Below are 19,761 nucleotides of genomic sequence, written 5' to 3' on the forward strand. Positions count from 1 at the left end.
CCTTTTACAAAATAGCAAAAGAACAGTACAGACAATACAGAGCTACAAACAAAGTGGTAGGAAATTAACAGTGCTTGTTGTATTACATACTGATATCTTCAAAGTGGTTTCTCATGAAAACAGATAGAGACATGCAATATTGATCAATCAAGGACTCATTGACAGTTTCTTTCAGCAACGAAATAGAAGACAGAAGAACAACCATGTTAACTATCCTGTATATACATACATACTAAATTTCTCCTTCTTTCTCTTCTCTTTTCCCACATCCCAATTGCCCTTTACCCTTGAGTGTTTTCCTATCATTTGTGATACTATTTTAAATGGAAGAAAAAATAAAATTTTGTGTTAATTTTTCAAAAGAAAATCTGGAAGCCTTGTGTATGTTACAGGATTTGTTTTCGTCTAGTTAAAAGAGCAAGTTCACTGATTAGAGAAAAGCTCTTAAAAATTGTAAGATCTCCATGCTCACCTAGAAACTGTTGCCTACAAGCTAATATGAGATTTCTCCTATAGATATCTGACTTAATCATGGGCGCTACAAGAGACCTAAGGCTGGAAGTGGCAACTCTTGAAGAAAAACTCCATGAATCCTACATCCGATACACTGAAGATTCCGAGTCAAAGAAAAAAGAAATTGAAAACCTTAAAAATGTAGTTGCAGAATTTCAATCTCGCCTGAAGAAGGAAATTAACAATAATGATTCAGTTTCCCAAGACTTGAGGAAGGAAATGAAACAGAAGTCAGATGAACTGGAAAGAGTAATGCTAGCACAGACACAACTGATACAGCAATTCAACCAGTCCCAGGAAGAGGTAAGAGGCCGACAATAGTACCTTCGCGATTCTTGTCACAGCGTATGTGCTTTCGAAAAACAGACAAGCACAAACATGAAAGACAGCGCAGTGTTGTGGAACGGGCCCTGGAGTTTTAGTCAGGGACCTGAGCGTGCATCCGGGCTCTTCACTAGGCAGTTTAACCTCTGTGGACTCGGCTTCCTTTGGTGTAAGATGAGGACAAGGAACTAAGTAAGCTCGAAGGTCTGCTCAGTGGCCAGTTCTGTGCTGCAGATAACTGCATAAAAGTCCTAAGACCCGGAGTATTTATATATTTATTATGTCTTATTTGTTCGAACAGTGAATCTTTGTTTAAAAAAACCTTAAGAGCATATGTTGAGTTAAAGAAATTAGATAACCTAAAAATATTTTTACTTGAGTGTTTTAAATTTCTGCCAACCTAAACTTATAAGATGATTTATATGCTTCAGTCTTATTTCTTATATGTGTGTGATTATTTCAGCAGTGTTTTTATTTGGACTGGAGTTAAATTATTTTTATATGAAAACTTTTTTCTAACAAAGTCTTATTTCTGAAACTGCTGAGCAGTTTAGAAATAGTGGGATAATTATTTTGTTCCCTGATCACCAACATTATGTTACACTATAATGTTTGACCCCATTTATGACAGCACAGCAAGTAGGCAGGTGGACAAAGATTCTAAATGCTACTTGAAAGTAGTATTTTTCTTGGTTTTATTGACATCTTAATAAATATCAAGAAAGTGCTAGCAGCAGTATCAGTTATTAATAATAAATAGACCACGTTCTTGCTATATTTAAATTACCAGCCATAGGGGCTGGGGATTTAGCTCAGTGGCAAAAGCGCCTGCCTGGCAGGCGCAAGGTCATGAGTTCGGTTCCTGGTACCGGAGAAAAACCAAAAAAAAAAAAAAAAAAAAAAAAAAAATAAATTACCAGCCATAAATATGAAGTGAACATCTTATAAGATAAAACACAGAATGGACAAGATACTAGGTAGAAAATAATGCCTAAGCCAGCTCTATAAATTTGAAATTATTTACATGTTACAGATGAGAAATTTATTGAAAAGGGTGGAATGATTTCTATAAGGTCATACAATTTGGCAAAGCCCAGGTTCAAATTTGACTTGCTCTTGTATAGTGTTTCCTCTTTCAGGAAACTTGTATTCTGGGGATTCTGCTTCTAGATTTCAAGGTGACCTCAAGCTTAATACACACTATCCATTGGCCTCAGTCCTGCATTCATTCGTTCTTTTAAAATGAAAAGCAAAACAAAAGCAGTAAACCACTCTTTAACTACTGCGAGTGGCAAGGAGTCAGGTGCCTGGGTCTCTCACGTGGGGACACAGCAGCACAGCCTTCCTAAGAAAGGGAGACACTTCCCAGGGGAGCACACACATAGACTCAGCTCCACTGCAGGGTAGCTCAGGAGAGAGGGGATGCTGGCTGCCATAAATGAGACAGCAGTGGTGAAGTTCTAGAGAAGAGACAGCAGGTTGAAGCAGAGAAAGGTCAAGGCTACTAGACTAGCAGGTCTGAATCCCAAAAGAAATGGCAATATAGAAAATGAGGAATAGTTTAACCAGGGCCAAGTAGAAAGCATAGACAAGGACTCACATTCATAAAGTCCATACTATCATGTATTTAGTAAGCAGGCCCTGTGCTAGGTAGGCACCATGAGGTAGTTATGAACAAAATGGATATCTACCGCTTCCTACCTTCAGAGAGAAACTTGAAGAAAACCTTGGATGAACAGTTAGATTAACCTAAATGTAAATTTATCATGTGAAAATCAGACTAAATGCTAGACAATTAGCCTTGAGAGCCAGGATTCATTACTTAATGCTACGTGACAGATTACCCTCAAATTCAGCAGCTTCAAATAACAAACACTTATCATCCCATCATTTGTGCTGGTCAGGAATCTAATGTGGTCTAGCTGGGTGCCTCTGGTTCAAGATCTCTCATGAGCTTGGTGTCAGGGTGTCCACAGGGCTCCAGTCTAATCTAGACGCTCAACCAGGAGCGGCTTGGCCTCTGGCTCATAAATGTGGTTGTTGGCAGGGTTTATTTTCTCACAGGTTTTGAACTGGGACCCTTGGGCTGTTGTAACCGAGTAGAAGAAATGGAACCCATTGCTTCTGCTGTATTCTATATATTCCGGTGGTTCAGTAAGTCCCACCCACACCCAAGGGGAAGTGAGCACACCATGCGTAAATACAAGAACAGCAGGGATCACTGGGTCCATTTTAAAGCCTGCTACACACAAAGCCTCTGAAGGTGATTTTAACAAGAAAAACTAGAATAAAAGTGAAGAGTGAATTTCTTTACCATACTAAAGGAGCTACATGTGGAGCTCATCCTACACATTAGTTGTGGAAGGAAGCCACTTACAAATGAAGTTTCATTAAAACACACGCACACACACACACACACACACACACACACATGCACACAGGCTTTTGAAAGATAGATGGTAGATTAGTATATGAGTTATCATGGATCATTACTGGAGAGGGAAAAGGATTATCCACAAAATAAAGAAAAACTAATTAAGGAAATTGGGGGCAATTTCCTTTTTCGTGAGGGGTGGTACACTCATTTTTCACTACAAATTACCAAAAATCGCCCCAAAGTTAAATAACTAGAATAGAAATATAAATAACTAAGGTTATTTCTCTAGCTGGGTTTGCCAGAGCCCAAGATATGCTTATAAAAATAGGAAATGAGCCAATAAAAGTGATAAAATTTGTAAACCATAAAGAATAGAAGCTATAAAGAGAAGCATGTAAAGTGAAAAGTGCTACTTTTTTTTTTTTGATCATGCATTCCAGACACTCAAAGTTTCTCAGATTCTGGGGAAATAAAAGCTGCAAGTAGAGAACAAATTTCCATTAGAATAAGGCAAATTAATGGTCAAATAAGAAAGCTAATTAACGGGAGGAAAATCTTATTCTCTTTCAAGAAGCCAAAGAGTGGGTGGAGTTTGTTTTTAATTGTATGAAGAAAGCTCTTGAGGGTAGAAGGAAAGCTAAGGCCTCTGAAGGGCACAACAGGCCTTCCTGAGTGGAGCAGGGATGATTGGAGCAACTATAGCAACACACAGCGGAGCAACATCAACGGTGCATGTCACCAAGAAGAGAAGAAATGGAAAACAAAATTGTGCTGGAAATGGAAATGTGAGGAGGAGCTCCTAAAAATTCTTACTGGGGAAAAGACACTGAAAAATGGGAGCATCGGAAAGAAAAGCAAATGAGAGGAGAAAGTTACTCTTAGAGAATAGCACATTATCATTAAAGCCAAATGAAGGTAGAGTGCATGCTTCCTGGCCCCGGTTTTCCCTCCTTCTAGTTGCACGCGGCCCCACTGTTAGGAGGTTTTCTGTGATCCACAGGAAGAATATGGGTACATTAAAATGAAAGCAAAAACAAAACCAAAAAACCCTCATGTGCAATCACCAAAAAGTACGGCAGAGTTTAACATTTTTGTTGTTCTAAAACCGTAGAGGAGGGGAGGGGCCAGAATTTTTAATTCTACAGTTTTTATACCCTCAAAAATAGAAAGTAATCCTCTCAGCTAAACATGGAGAACTGAATAGATATGCTTATCTTTACTTCATTTCTCTGCCATGCAAATGGCAATAAATTCATTTAAAAAGTGAAATCCATGAGGACAAAGTACACAACAGAGGAGCTGACGCTAGATGAAAAGATGTCAACAGTTTTGGAAAAAGCAAATGACTTAGCCAGCTATCGGATATTGAAACTAATGTGCATAGGACTGGGAAGTGTGAAGGAGTGCTCTTCTAACTAGAAGATTTTTAGTACTTACCTTTTAACTATGTATAATATGTCTTTAAATTTTAATTTTAAAATTAAAAGTAATGGAATGGAAAAAAGTATAAAAAGTACCTGGTAGAGAAGGTAACAGAAACCAGGATAAAATTCAGAGAAAGTTATAAGTAAAACAAATAAACAACAGAGCATGAACCTTAATGATATCTTTTTGTAAGATTATGAGAAATGTTAGAAATTAAGAAAGAACATCTTCTAGCTTAAATTTTAGCATATGCCTGGCACACTTCTAGTTATTCTTCAAGTCTGAGATACAAAGAAAGCTCTTCCATGAAGCTACAAAATCCCAGAGGCAAGTGTTTAAGCTTCTACTGAATGTGAATGTGTTCTTTCAGCAGGCATATAGGTTTTTATTGTCTTTATAAATGCAAAGAAGAAAAATCAAGTAGAGTAAAAAGGACATTTTCTGAAAGAGGAGCAGTGTATTAAATGGAGTGGTCAGAGGACTTTCTAAAGAAATCATATTCAAACAGACCTGCAGTGTGGGAAAGAACATCCTAGGCAAAGGAAGTAGCAAGTATCAAGGTCCTGCAGCTCGGAGAACTTTGGGGACCTTCAAGAAACCTGAAGAGGGTAGAGGTGCAGCTCACTGGTGGTATACTTGTCTACCAGGTACAAGACAATGCACTGGGTTTGATCCCCAGTACTGGAAAAAGAGAGACAAGAAGGAAAGAAAGAGGAGAGGAAACAAGAGGGAGAGAGGAGTAGGGGAAGAGGGAAGAAAATAAAGGAAAACAAAAGAAACCACGAGGAAGTCAGTGGTATTGCTCAAGCTTAGTAAACTCAGGACACTGAAAGAAAGCAAGGCTGCAGTGAGCGATTAAAAATGGCAGAATGGAGACCAACAGCAAAACACAGCTTCTTTGAGACCTGGAATTGAGACACCTCGAAAACATTGACTTAGCAAAGAAAAAAAGAATTAGAGCTCCAGGAACCAAGAAAGAACCAAAGAAACTACAGACAAGTTGGAGAAACTGAAGACAATGCAAAGCAAAGAAAAAGAAAAAAGAAGAGCCTGAACACTAACATCAGCTCTCAGGGAGGGGACATGTCTCCACTGACACAAGTATTGTAGTTCGTTGTCTCTCCGAGTGGTGCTGGAAGGCCAAGCCCCCAGAATGTTGGACACTAAGAAGACCCTCAAATATTACACTGAGACACTGAAGTGGAGGAAACCATAGGCAAAGAACTCAAAAACCAAATAGTCAAAATATTTAAAGAGGTAAATAAAAAGAAAGACATAAACAAATGCAGAACATGTTTAAGGAGCTTAACGAGGATTTCACTAAGCAGATAAAGGATTTTACCAACAAAATGTCCAATGAGGTTAAAGAAGAAACAAATAGTGACCCAAGTGAGTTAAGCAAGACAATATAGAACATGACTGACCATTTCAGAATACAATAAGAAAGTATGAAAAGCAAGCAAGAAGATATCCATGATATTAAAAATTCAATAGAAAGCATGGGTAGCAGACTTGACCAGTGTAAGGACAGTGTGTCAGAAGTAGAAGACAATGTTAATGTAGTATATCATAAACTCATTGATACCCCAAAAATGACAAGACACCGTTGAAGCTGGATCCAACAACTGCTAGATGACTTTTTTAAAAACCCTCAGAATTACAGACATAAAGGGAAAATTAGAAGATTCAAAAGGCATAAAAAATTATTCACTGAAGTCAGCAGAAAATTTTCCAAATCTAGGGAAAGAATTCAATATTCAAGTACAATAGGCACATGGAACCCCAAGATGCCATGACCAGGAAGACACCTCTCTGTGATACATAATAATCAGAATTCCAGAAATTCAACAAAAGAAGAGAAGACTAAATGCTGTTAGCTGTTACAGCAAGTAATCTATACAGTCCAGCCCATCAAAATGATTGTGTGTTTCTCAGCACAAACTTAGAGGCCAGGAGAGCCTAGAGCAGTTTTGCAAGCCCTAAAAGAAAACAGTTACCAACTCAGATGTTTATGTCCAGGCAAAATTAGTCTTTAAACTTGATGGAGAAGTAAAGAGTTTCCAGGAAAAAGAAATTCTAAAGGAATATATGAGCACTAAACCAAGATTACAGAATTCTAGACAGAGATAGGGAGTCCATTAGTACCAAAGAACCCGAAGGGAAGTATACATCTAAAAGGGAAAAATAGTTAACAATAACTATATATATATATCAGTTATTGTTATAACTATATATATCAGATCAGTACTGGAACAATAATGCAATGGCAGGATTCAATAAGCATCTTACAATAATAACTCTTAATGTCAGTTAGCTCAAAAGACACAGACTGGCAGACTGGATAAAAATTAAAACAGAAATAAAAAGTTGCCTACGGGAGACATAACTCATCCAAAAGAAAGCACATAGACTAAAAGAAAATATGGAAAATGATGTAATGGAAAATGCACCCCCACAGGCCAGTATGCTTCAGTTTCTTAGCTGCACAGGTGATAGTTCCTGTTCCAGCTCCAGATGCTCCGGTCTCTTAGAAACAGCTGGTCGCTCTGATGCACAGCTGGTCACTATATGCACATTGTATAAACCAATCCCCAATGAACAGGCCTTTCTGCCTCTGTACTTCCCGCTTGCTTGTCCCATATAAGCTCTAGATCACCAGAGATCAGGGTCTGATGCTCTGGGAATGATCCCAATCAGTGCCCATTGACATAAAATAAATTTACCTCCAAATCCTGGGTGCCAGTGCAGTGTTTCTGTTTGCCTTTGTAATGATACTCCATTCAACTGGAGCCTGAAAACAAGCAGGACTAGCTATCTTATTTTCAGCCACAGCAGACTTCAAGCCAAACCTGATCAGAAGAGACAAAAATAGCCACTTTTGTAAATATCTATGCACCAAATGTCAGCACATATGATTTCATAAAATGAAAAGTACTGGACTTAAAAGAACAGGTGGGCACCAGTACAGTCACTGTGGGGGACTTCAGTACCCCACTCCCGTAATTAGATTGCTCAGCCAGACCCAAACAAACATCAGAATTAAACCATATCATTGAACAAATGGACTTAATGGATATCTACAGAGTGTTTCATTCAACAACAACAGAATACACATTTTTATCAACAATACATGAAACTTTTTCCAAAATAGATCCTATCTTAGGCCATAAAGTGTGCTTACATAAAAAAAATTGAAGTACTCCACTGCATACTATCAGTTCATAGTGGAATGAAGCTAGAAATCCACCAATGCACAGTTTAAATAATGCATTATTGAATCATCCATGATCACAGAAGAAATCAGGGAAGAAACTTAAACATTCCTAGAATCAAATAACAATGGAAGAATAACATACCAAGACCTACAGGACACAATGAAAGCAGTTCTAAGAGTGGAAGTTATAGCCATAAATGCACAAATAAGAATAGAATGATCCCAAAGAAATACTCTATGCATCTCAAGGACATAGAATGATAAGACCAATTCAGATCTGAAATGAATCGAAGGAACAAAGTTATGAAGATTAGAGCAGAAATTAATGAAATTGAGACTGAAAAAGAAAAAAACCAATATAATGCTTTCAACATTATAGACAATTTCAACATTTGCTTTTAACAAAGAGTTGGTTCTTTTTTTTTTTCCAGTACCAGGAATTGAACTCAGGACCTTGCGCTTGCCAGGCAGGCGCTATGCCGCTGAGCTAAATCCCCAGCCCCCCAAGAGTTGGTTCTTTAAAAGGCTAAGACCTACTATGGGAATGGTGGTGATGGGGGACGGTAAAAAGAGTCAAGATGTGGTATGTATGTACCAGTTCCCACAATGAATGTATTTGCTATGTATCACAATACTATATTCATTTTAAAAGTTGAAAAAACAGAAGAAAACAAGGTCAAAGAGGCTGGTTTATATGGAGTCTTTATGAGCAAGGACTTCGGGTTCTTTTCTAAGTATGTGGACAGCTTTGTAGGAATTTTGACAAGGGAGTGACATGACCTACCTTATTTTTATAGCATAACTCTGACTGCAGTATAGAAAACAAGTTAAATAGGGCAAAAATGAAATCAAGGAGACCTGTTACAAGGCTCCTGCTGTTTAGAGAAGCATTAATAAATTTTGAGGATATAGCTCAGGAATAGTGTTTGGTTACTATGTGCAAGCCCCTGAGGTGAGTTCTTAGCACTGTAAAAAAAGGATGGAAGATTAAGTTTAAAAGCATTAATAGTCATAGTGATGAAGGAGGGACAGGTCTGGGATATATTTTAAGGGTACAGGCAGCAGAAGTTATTGATAGCTGGGTGATACAAAATCATAATAGGAGTCAAAAATAAGGAAGTTTGGAATATTAGCAACTCAGCAAGGGAAAGTACCATTTAGTAAGTGAAAAATGCTAGAAAAGGAATATAATTGGGGAAAATATAAATGATTTGACTTAAAGCATGCTAATCTTAACATGCCTATTTGATATCTAGTGGAGAAGTCACTCTTTTCCCTGGGGAAGTGATTGGAGAGAGCAACTGGGGAGACATCCACATGGAGCTGATACTTAAGCCTTGGGAATGAAATGATCACCCAGGGGCTGAGGTAATAAGAGAATAGCGTTGAGAACAGGCGCTCCAACTTTCAGAGGCTAGGAGGGGGAGGGAAATCTAGAAATGGTGACAGAGATAGAAGAAAACCAGAAGAGAATCAAGGACTGTAAGGAAAGAAAACATTTAAAGATCGGAACATGTAACTTATACAAGTCCACAGACCCTTATCCAAACACTGTACTTTCAGATACGTATGGAATTAAAATATTTGGAATTTTAGTTAGTATAGTGCATATGCCCCAGAAATGTAGGGCAGCCTCTCCAATGCAAAGAAAGACATTAATGTTTCTGCAGTGCAGTATCTGAATGTTCCCTTAATGGACTAAAACTAATTAGCTTCCTTTTAGGCCAGTCAAATTTCATCAACAAGTATGATGAGTCACAAAATTTTTCTTTTCAGAGCTTTCTGGATGTCAAAATTGTGGGTAAGGATTGTGGCTCAGTATTTGCTTTCATTACTACAGCTGTTGTTATGGTTCACGGTGGTTCGCTTGACCAGTTCTTGGCATCCCAGATCTGTTTTTGTTTAGTTTACAAAGCAAAGAAGGAGAATACAAGTGTATCTCTATAGAGTTACAGACACAGATGACAGGAAAAGTCAATGAGGGATTTGCCTCCAATCTGCTAACAGTGGTCACCCTTGGAGGTCAGGAGCAAATGGGCAAGGGTGTCACTTACATACTTTTGAAGAATATTGGGATCATGGATTGATCCTAAAATTGGGGTGGGGGTAAATATTTTCTCAATGTAAAATATTTTTTAAAAAAGAAACCCAATTTATTTAGGAAAGTTTACTAATAAATTTGGCAAGGATGTATTTATGTAAACTATAAGATGAAACAAAGCATACATAATACTTACAAACACAAATAGCTTATTTTCGAGCAAGATTTCCTCAGTTTGTGAATAAACAATTATTGTATTTGTGTATTCAATCAGTATAGAGAAAACAACACACATGTCTCTAGTAATTCTGTCTGTGAGGCAGTAAGTCACCAAGCAAGTGCTTCTCAGCTATAGGGCATAATAAAATTAAAACTTTGGTGTATCTCCCAAAAGAGCAAGAGAATGAGAGGTATTTTTCTAGTCTCCACCTCCATGGGGAGAGGGATAGGAGGATGAAGAAACGGCGCGGGACTGTTCCTCACCTCCTGGGCAGGCAGGAGGATGATGAGCTGAGAGTCTTGGCCGTGGGCACCGGCAGAAGGAGCTCAGGCTGGGTTTCCACCTGGGAAGAGGAACTGTCCACAAATTGACAAAATGAGAAGAAATGTGGAGAAATTTTCTTTGTTGTTTAATACTAATTAAATCTGACTCAAAGTTAGATTATTAAATTAGAAACGTACCTAGCTCTCATACTATGAATACTTTGTCTTCAAAGCCTCTTCCTCCCTGTCCTGGAAATGTGCTTTTGAAGTTCCTCAGTCTGAGGGATTATTGTCCTCTGTTTTTATGTTTATTCAGATGTGTCTGCCATAGTTGGTTTTATTATGTTTGCAAGCATTGAAATACAGCTTTAACAGCTACCTAGCTGACTCCATCTTACTTCCTTACTGAGAATTTATTCAGATTCTTATTCCTGCCATATCAAAAGGCCATGTTCACTACTTTTCTATAGCGAGTTGGGCTAAACAGATGAGTTGAACAGAAGCTACTGAATGGGAGCTGGGCACATCCTTCGCTAACTCCTACTCATCTTTCTGGTTTCCACACCTTCCCCACAGAACTTCCTTTCACCTCAGCCCCCTACCCAGCTGGCTGGCCACCCACTGCCCTGGGTTATATCTAGTTAGAGTTGGTGGAAACTGTCATCTGATCACTCCATGACTGGTTGAGACCTCCCTGAGTGTAAAGCATGAACAAAGCCACCCATCTGTGCTTACTCCTCACTGAGGGCTTGCTTTTCCTGGCACGTTCCTCCAAACTACGCCAAATACAGCTGATTCCAGAACACCACAAACAGGATTCTCACCTTCAGAATGATCAAGTTACCCAGCAAAGCCTCCTCTCACTTCTTCCACTGTTTTTGGAATTGAAAGCGACCCAACTGTCTCCAAGGATAAAAATGAAAACAAACATAAAAATAAGCCACTCTTACATCACAAAGGGTGGGGGAAATTGGCCATTTTTTAATTTTAGAAATTTAAAACAGGGTGAGCTAATTTACGTTTTCATTTTGACATTTACCTTCCTGGTGGCAGTACAAGTAAGCCATCCTTCAATCCCATTTGAAGGGACCTTTATCTGAAAATGTAGAATTACCTGTAGATAATGTTTGCCACCAATCAGTAGAGAGTGAGGATCCAGGAACACTTGTTCTCCCTCCCATGGACCACCCCAACCAAAGAACACTTGTAACAGGAACCTCCTGCCTGAGAACGTCAAGCTCCGACTATCCTGGTTACCGCCCTTCTTGCCCCACTCCAGACCATTTCCACAGAGCTGGTAAAGAGATCTTCCTTCCCTACAGATCTCACCATGTCAGCCCCTGTGAGAAACAAGCCTTTCAATGGCTCCAGGTAACCCTCAGAATTAAGTCAAAACCCTAGAGGTAATATGGTGCCAGACTCCTTTGTGATCTGGAATTGCTCACTCCTCCCTATCTCAGGGCTAGTCTGTCCTTCCCTGGTGCAGATGAACCCGAGTCATACTCAGCCGTATTCAGTGAAAACACATTAAAATTCCCCAACAAGCCAGCCTTCCTCTTCCCCAAACTGCTGAAAACAATCTAACCACAAGTGATGATTCTTTTCATGTGTGATGGAATTTTCCACTAATGTGTCTATGACTCTAGCCATATCCACATGTCCTCCTGTCATGCCCGTCACCCTTCACTCCTGAAATAGCAATCTCCTAAACTTGCAAGTATTCTATTTCCATTTTTTACCCTATCATTGAATAAATTATAACATCTGAACTGCCTGCTGAGTTCTAACCTCAGTTCTACAGGAGAAGGTAATGATGGCAGAGAGTATGAAGACACTATGGGAGTGTTTTGGCACAGACAAACATAACCGCCCCCCCACCCCCATTTTGTATCCTGTTTTCAGTTCAGAGGTCCTTCTGGCTTGGGAAATAATAGAAGGAGAATTAATCCTTTGTTTAGAAAGCAAGTAGCTTTGAAGAACAACGAGGTTCCGAGTAGTGGGCCCCACACGGAGACAGTCAGCAGCCCTTCCCCAGCCTCCAGTTTGCTGGTCATCCACTCCCTTGGGAATACATCTAAGTAGGGCTGGTGGAAATGGTGTAATCTGGGAATTCCATGACAGGTCCAGACCTCACTGATTTTGAAGCGTGAGTATGAAGGCTTGCCTGGAGTCTGATGACGTTTTGCTTCTTTTGTACTTGCTACTGAGTGACTTGTTTTATGTATGCTTTCTGTGGAGCACTATTCCTTCCCTTTGAGACTTAAATTTAATTTCTGTAAATTAATTAATTTATTTTTCTCTAAATGAGAGTTCTTCTCACATTCCCCATTGCTTTATCTATCATTTTATATCACCCCACCTGCCATTCATATGGCCAGCTTGTTGGCCTCGTTATTCATTGCTGTTCATTTTTTCTTTTATATATTCTAATATAATTAATTGCTGCTCATGGTTTCCTTAGTCAAGGGTATTGTTATACTAATTCATTGAAAAGCACTTGAATGTGATCATTTCACTGTACTTTTGCAGTTTACTTTACTAGTGGACAAGAAATGTAATGCACTGAAAGTTGACTTTTCCTTTTTCCTTTTAAGAGAATGTCTAGGTTGCCATAATTTAGAACCCCTGGTCAGAATCAAATGAAAATGTCTTACCACTGTTTATGTCCTCCATGTCCTGAGAAAGGAATGGCCCCTGCATGCATGATGTAGTGAAGTAGACCACTGATTGAGACACAGGCCACGTGAAGCATGTCTCTGGGGCACCAGTGTGACCCAGGTTACTGTCAACAGGTTCCACAAGCAGCCTGAGCTCCATTCTCTTTCTTTGGAAAATATAATCGTTGCGAGCAATAAATTTCATGACAATTTCTATAATGCTTTATTCATCTTCCTCTCTAGTCTCCTTTCCCCCTGCCTGTTCAGTAAGCATTTCAGGCAGAGTTAATGAGAGCCAGGTGATAAAACCACAGACACCTTTGGTCTCCAACTCCACCAAAAAATAAAAATAACTGGAAGCAAGTAATTAACCCATGATTCTCTTAAAAATGTAAATATGTGGATCATATATGTATGTAAATAATATATGTGGGTGTGAAACATGCAGCTGACTTTATAGGCAATTATTTCACTAATCTGTAATTGCTTCATAGTCTTCTGTTTTGATTACCAAGTTTAGAATTGAGTAGAGTTCTGGTCATAATCATGAAAAACTCAAATGCAAGAAGATACTACTTTCCCTGATACTTTTTCATTTAGTTCCACTGACAGCAGATTAGCCAGTAAGTCCTTAGAAAGGATGCTTCCCATGCTGTTTTTATGAACAAGCTAGCCTGATGGAAATCCATTCTGAGCTGATGAATCCTGTACCACAGTCATTTTCATTGTGTTCACTTATTAAGACTACTTTGACTTGTTTACTTTTCAATGACTTTTTTTAACATCCTGCAGACATGAATGTCAGGATATTGGGAAGATCCAAGCCCTAATTTGTACTATAGGCCTTGAAGAAACTTTGATGAACTCCAGAGATGAAAAATTAGTAACTCAACTACACTGTAGAATCTCAGAATTTTAAAGAACCTTAAAGATATCTAGTTTAGTCACACACTTAAAGGTTCAACTGAGTTCAGGACACCCTTGCCACTATCTAGAAGAAGTATCCTCTAGATAGCTCTTACTATTAAAAAGTTCTTCCATTACTTAAACCTTTTCTCTGTGTAAGTTATTTCCTCAGGTATTTTGTTATAATAACACAAAGCTGACTAATACAGACTGTCTACTACAGCTTCTAGTAACTTGGTAAATGATTGATGAATGGAGTTAAAAGCAGATGTTTCCATTTATTGGGGAATATTATCTTGCAGAATGGCAAATGATCAGTGTATTTAAGGTCCATTGGGAAAGCATCACATAAATAACTGATTTATTGTTTAAATGTCATAGCTGATATATTTTGTTATTCTTTCAATCTTAAAATCCATATAACATTGCCTATTTGACTTATGCTTTGCCATGTGCCCCTACTATAAAATGACATATTCAGTGACTCTGCAGATATTAACTATCAGATGTCACGTGTCCAGAGTGCACTGTCTGAAACATGAGGTGTGAGGTTGAAACCTGCTGGTAAAGGCATCAGCAGTCCTGGGTTTCGTCCCCTCCACCACCCCCAGCTGAGTGAGTAGGTCACTAAACCTCTCTGGTGCTTCGTTCATCTGCCAATGGCAGGGGTCGAAACAAATGCTCTTTTAAAGTTCTTTTCAGCTTCACAAATTGTGTTTTTGACAGTAGAGCATCATAGAGACAGGCAAAGAATGCACACCTGACTTCCAGCTCGTTCTCACTTTATACCGCCTTGTGTACACGGTATAAAGCCAGGCGTGACCCCCTCTCTTTTCAGAACACTGTTCTTCAGGAAACAGTGCGCAGAGAGTGTGAAGAACGCTTTGAACTGACGGAGGCGTTGAGTCAAGCCAGAGAACAGCTCCTGGAGCTCAGGAAGCTCCAGGGAAGCTTGCCGTCCTCACCAGGTTACCACAGCAAGGGCAGTCTAACCTCCTCTGTGGCAGCAGTCAGGGATCTTGGAGAGAGAAGCCCTGCGAGACTGCACTCTGAAAAAGGACTCAGAATCCCCAGCCTGCACAGAACATCAAACCCCATCGCTTCCCCAACCTCAGAGAAGCCCAAGAGGGCCAGCAGTTCCGGCGTCCCTGTGCTCCCCGCGCCGCGTCCTCCCAGGGGCCCAACGGCTTCAGTAAACGAGACCAGGCAGAGGTTGGCTGCCATTCTTCGGAGGAGGCTGAGCCAGCAGTGACTGATCCGGAGTCGGGAGCAGCTCCACAGGGCGGGCACCCTTTTCACAGTGTCAGAGACGCATTGCACTGAGGATAACAAAGATCAAATACATCTACAGGTGTATTCAACAAAAGAATGTAGAGAGAAAAACTGTGACGCCATATTTTCCAGATTGTCTTTGAAATTACAATAGATAATGAAGTTGTAGGTATTCCAGAGGGTCCATTTCTACATTTATGTATTATATGCGTTTAGATGTGTTCTATGAATATACCCTTCTAGAAATCACAGGTAAAAAGAATTTCCCTCATAGTATCTTTCTTTTTTGTATCATTACAATCAGAAATATTTCTACCAAAAATAGATTCTATAGGTTTTATTGGCGTTTGTCTGGTTTTTTGTTTGTGTTGTTGAGCTAACTGGGTTAAATAGATGTGATAAATATTCTAATAGAGAAAAAGAAAGTACTTTAGTCCTTAATTAAATAATTTCCAAAGTGCTTAGTTTAGATATTCACAGGGCTCAGCAGCAACAGCAAAAGCTTCTTTCTTTCCCCTTGCAGCTTAATTCGTTAATAATTTCTCTTTAGACTGGGTGTGAAGTAACGATAGAAATATTCAAGACAGTCTTCTCAGAATGTGGCCCTTCTACAAAAAGGGGTGGTATTTCCAACTCAAGGAAAAAGTAGTTTACTTCTCAGAGTATGAAGATTATTTAGAAAACACAGTCTGACCATGGAGATATTACCTGGTGGAAGATCTGTACCAAAAATATGGGCTTTTTGTTACTTTGGGTTGGGTTTCTCTCCATCTCGTAGGAGCACATTTTTGTTTAAAATGTGACTTGACTTGGCTCCTCCATCTGACTGCATCCTGCAGATCCATTCCCCTTCGGGGAAAATAGTTACACATGTGAAATATGACACCTAAAACTCTCTCCTATTTATCTATCCTATTGATGAGAGAATCCAAAGCTACTTGAGGTCCTCCCATGTGAAAAAAGTAAAATTATGAAGCAAAAATCAAGTTTATCTCTAATCTTTCAAAGGATTAGGCTAATCTACCAGTGAAATATTTTAAGTTCAAAAAATTCCACATGAAGTCCACTGATTTTCCTGACAGGCTTAAGAAAGACACCTGGTATTAAGGGTTAGAATCTTATTTTGTTTTACAGAGATTGTTGTTTCTTGTAATGGGCTTTAACAAGACACATTATAGAATGGTGTTACTGGGGTAGATCTTAGATAATCACCCTAGCCATCCTCTTTGCAGATGAGGAATAGACCCCCAAAGGGATTGTGCCTTGGCTGAAGCAATGCGGCTGGTTTGTGACAGGTTGAACCACAACTGCCTTCACTTGATCCTAGTTTTCCCAGCTCACTGCAAGGTTCCCAGGCCTGCATCGTGATTTTCGTCTATAGCACCTACACTGTATTGAATTAATATTTTAAAGTATACTCACTCTTTAAACTTAAATTTGTGTAAGAAGGAAGAGTGAATTAAGGAAATGTAACTATAATGAGTTCAGTTTGCTAGTTATATTTTGGGAATGCTCTTTGAAATAAATAATTCATGAATTAAAATAATGCATAACAAAAACAAATACATAAACAAAGCAGCATAAAAAATAATAAAAATGACAGAATTTCAAAACAAGGTGATATGATATTAACAATATTGTTATATTACATAATGCTCTCTTCAAAGTGGTTGCTCAGATAACCAGATATAGGCATGTAAGACTGATCAAACAATTACACATTAACTGTTCCTTTCAATAAACTAACAGATATTAGTAATACAATCATCCTAGCTATCCTTTGTAGACATATACATATTTTTTTCTCTTCTTTCTTTTTCCTCTCTCCTCCTTCATCCCAGTTGCTCCTTCCTATTTGAGCAGTTTCTTTCCCTTTTGCAATATCTATTGTACCCTTCAGACTCATTGAATTCCTACCATCTAGTGTGGTAAAGCTCTGTATCATTTCCAGTGGTTTCTTTTTAATTGCTTTTTATTGTGTTTGATCATTTGATCAATCTTCCCTTCTTACATCTGGTGGACTGAGCAACTTTGTTGAAGATTACAGTACGTAGTGTAGCAACCACTGTTAATTCCTATCATTTTGTTTTGAGGTTATATATCATCTTTGTTGTTTCTGTGTTGCTTTTGTTTTTGTCTTCATTCTTGTTGTTTTATTAGTTTTTTCCTCTTTAAAATAAAAAAATGCATTACATGGCTGCACCACTGCCCTACACCTCCTCATCTCTGTCTGTTTGATGTTTACTTCTTGCATAAAGTAGAGAACAAAAGCCAATGAAAGCATAGGAGAATATCTTGGGCAAGAGAGGGGTTTTTTGCCAAGTTAGACATGCCTTTTTCAGTCTTGTGATTTCAGCTCTCCTTTTAACAACCAGGGGCATGTGATGGTATTCTTCATTTTTCCTAAATTATAAACATATTTTTATATATTCTTAATTTCTCTGATTATGGAATAAGTTTGTTCAAAGTTACCTTTTAAAATTCTTACAACTATTAGAATATTGTACTAGTAGATCAACCTGATGTTCTAAAAGGCTTAACACACTGCTGCTAGAAAGTCCAAACTGTGGCTGGCAGGGTGACGTTTAACTTGATGGGGTTTGGGATCTGCCTGGGGGGTGCATGGAGCACATCTGAGCGTGTCTCAGTGGATCGTGGAGGTGGGGCTTGGGGCTATGTCTGATTTCTCCCTCTTCCTCTCTGCTACTATTCCCTTGTTCTGCTTCCTGGCTGTCATGAAATAAGAAGCGTTGCTCTCCAGCATCCTTCTGCCACAATGTTTCTGCCTTGAAACCAGCTGACCAGGGACTGAACCTCCTGAAACTAAGCTAAATTAAACCTTTTCTCTTTTAAGTTGTGGGTGTCAAGTACTGTGTCTTTGCAACAGAAAGCTAACTAACCACTCCTACCATTCTGCTGTAGCCTACGGAGCACAGGAAAGCAATTTGGTATGTGCTGAGAGTCCACACATCCTCTAATCATGGATTGTTAGACTTTTTCATTCTCATGTTTTTAAAAAAATGTACAGTGTATCTTGTATAGTATATCTGTAATAGTCTCAAAACCAAGATGGACAATTATGGTATCATTCTTAAAGTGGTATTGATGGTACCTTAAGGAAAAGATTTGACATTTCTTCTTGAAACTGTCAACTCTAGATAGTAACAAATTGTGAAGCAAGTGTTATTGTTTTGCCATTTTAAAATTAATTACATAGTCTGAATTTTACACATAGAGCTTTCCTAACAATATAACAGTCGGATATGGAACACACTTCCTATGAGAATATTTACCATGATTTCAAAAGTCAAAAGATTTCCCTTTTCTCCAACAGTCCTATAATGTAGCCCTTGATGTCCCTTAGGTAAGTATAAAAATTCAGCTGGCATTTACTAGTCCCCCAATAAATAAGGAATAATGAGACACAGAGTTTAAGTAATTTATCCCAAATAAATAATATACAATATTAATAGAGAATTTTAAACTTCAGTTTCTAAACATCTTGATCCATATTGTTTACTCATTTCCTCAACAGGTACAAGACAACTACAAAGATAAATGAGACATACTACATAGTCCCAAGAACTGAATAGTAAAAAGAAAGGAAAAACGTGCAGAAATTATAGGGCAGAAGTTGTTGCTGAGTAAAAAACAGAGTTGAGAGCAAGGTGTGTGTTGTGGTTTAGGGTTTTGCTAGAGAAACAGATAAGACACAAGATATGCAAATATATAAGAAATTACAAGATTGGCTTATGACGGTCAGCCACAGAGCTGGATGAGGAAGCGTGCAGAGGGTGTCTGCATACTCCAGACCCAGTGTACCTCAACTTCTTGCCAGGAGAATTGGTATTTTCAGTGAGTCTTGAAGAATGAGTAGACTTTTATGAAGCAGGTATACCAGATGGAGGAAATATGTAGACACACAAATGGGACGCATAGAAAACATTTGGTGGAATAGTGGGAAATTGAAAAAGTAGGTTGATCTAATGGACGAAGTAGGTGAATTAGGGCCCAGTGCAGGTTTTTGACCTGGAGTAAGATGAGTTTTGTTGAAATGTGGGACCACTCTCGTGGCAGTGCTGTCTTGGAGTAACTGTGAGATGGACAGGCTGGAAACGGAGCACCAGTGGGCTGACCCGTACCATGCTCCAGACAAGAGTTAAAGAAGTTCTGAATAGAGATATTGGTATTGGGAACAAATACGAGGCATCTGACTTAAATTTTGTTTGAAAAGTGGAATGGCTTTTTTCCCCTGCTACATGCAATTTGAAACTATTACTCACCTTTGCCACCTGAGCAAGCTGCATTTTAAGAGATTGGCTCCAATAAAGGGACCATCCTCTATGTGAGAATATTGCAACCTTTCTGCAAAACGTGAAATAATAGGAACTACATTTTCATTTGGGCAACAGATAATCCGATCCATAAAGCTCAGCACTCATGAGAACTCTCCTTAAAGGAAAATACAAATCTGAACAGTGTTCTAAGAGCTATAAAGGAACGGCAAGGCAACTGACTTTAAAAATAAATATTATCTTATCTCACAGAA

At 38.7% G+C, this 19,761-nt stretch overlaps 1 protein-coding gene across 5 annotated transcripts in view; it reads left to right on the forward strand.

The window, feature by feature from the left end:
* Lekr1 (leucine, glutamate and lysine rich 1) overlaps nt 1-19,761 on the forward strand; it is a 195,262-nt gene that overhangs the window by 160,165 nt on the left and 15,336 nt on the right. For 4 of the 5 annotated variants that reach the window (XM_005393081.2, XM_005393084.2, XM_005393082.2 and 1 more), the window contains 2 exons: nt 517-816; nt 14,779-15,552. In XM_005393081.2, the coding sequence (XP_005393138.1) occupies nt 517-816; nt 14,779-15,192 (714 nt within the window). In that variant the 3' untranslated portion in view covers nt 15,193-15,552. Of the gene's footprint in view, nt 1-516; nt 817-14,778; nt 15,553-19,761 lie in introns of those variants that run through there. The other variant, XM_005393085.2, reaches the window with a different exon arrangement.

The sequence above is a fragment of the Chinchilla lanigera genome, unplaced genomic scaffold, assembly GCF_000276665.1.
Source record: "Chinchilla lanigera isolate Chin_1 unplaced genomic scaffold, ChiLan1.0 scaffold00047, whole genome shotgun sequence".
Classification (NCBI taxonomy): domain Eukaryota; kingdom Metazoa; phylum Chordata; class Mammalia; order Rodentia; family Chinchillidae; genus Chinchilla; species Chinchilla lanigera.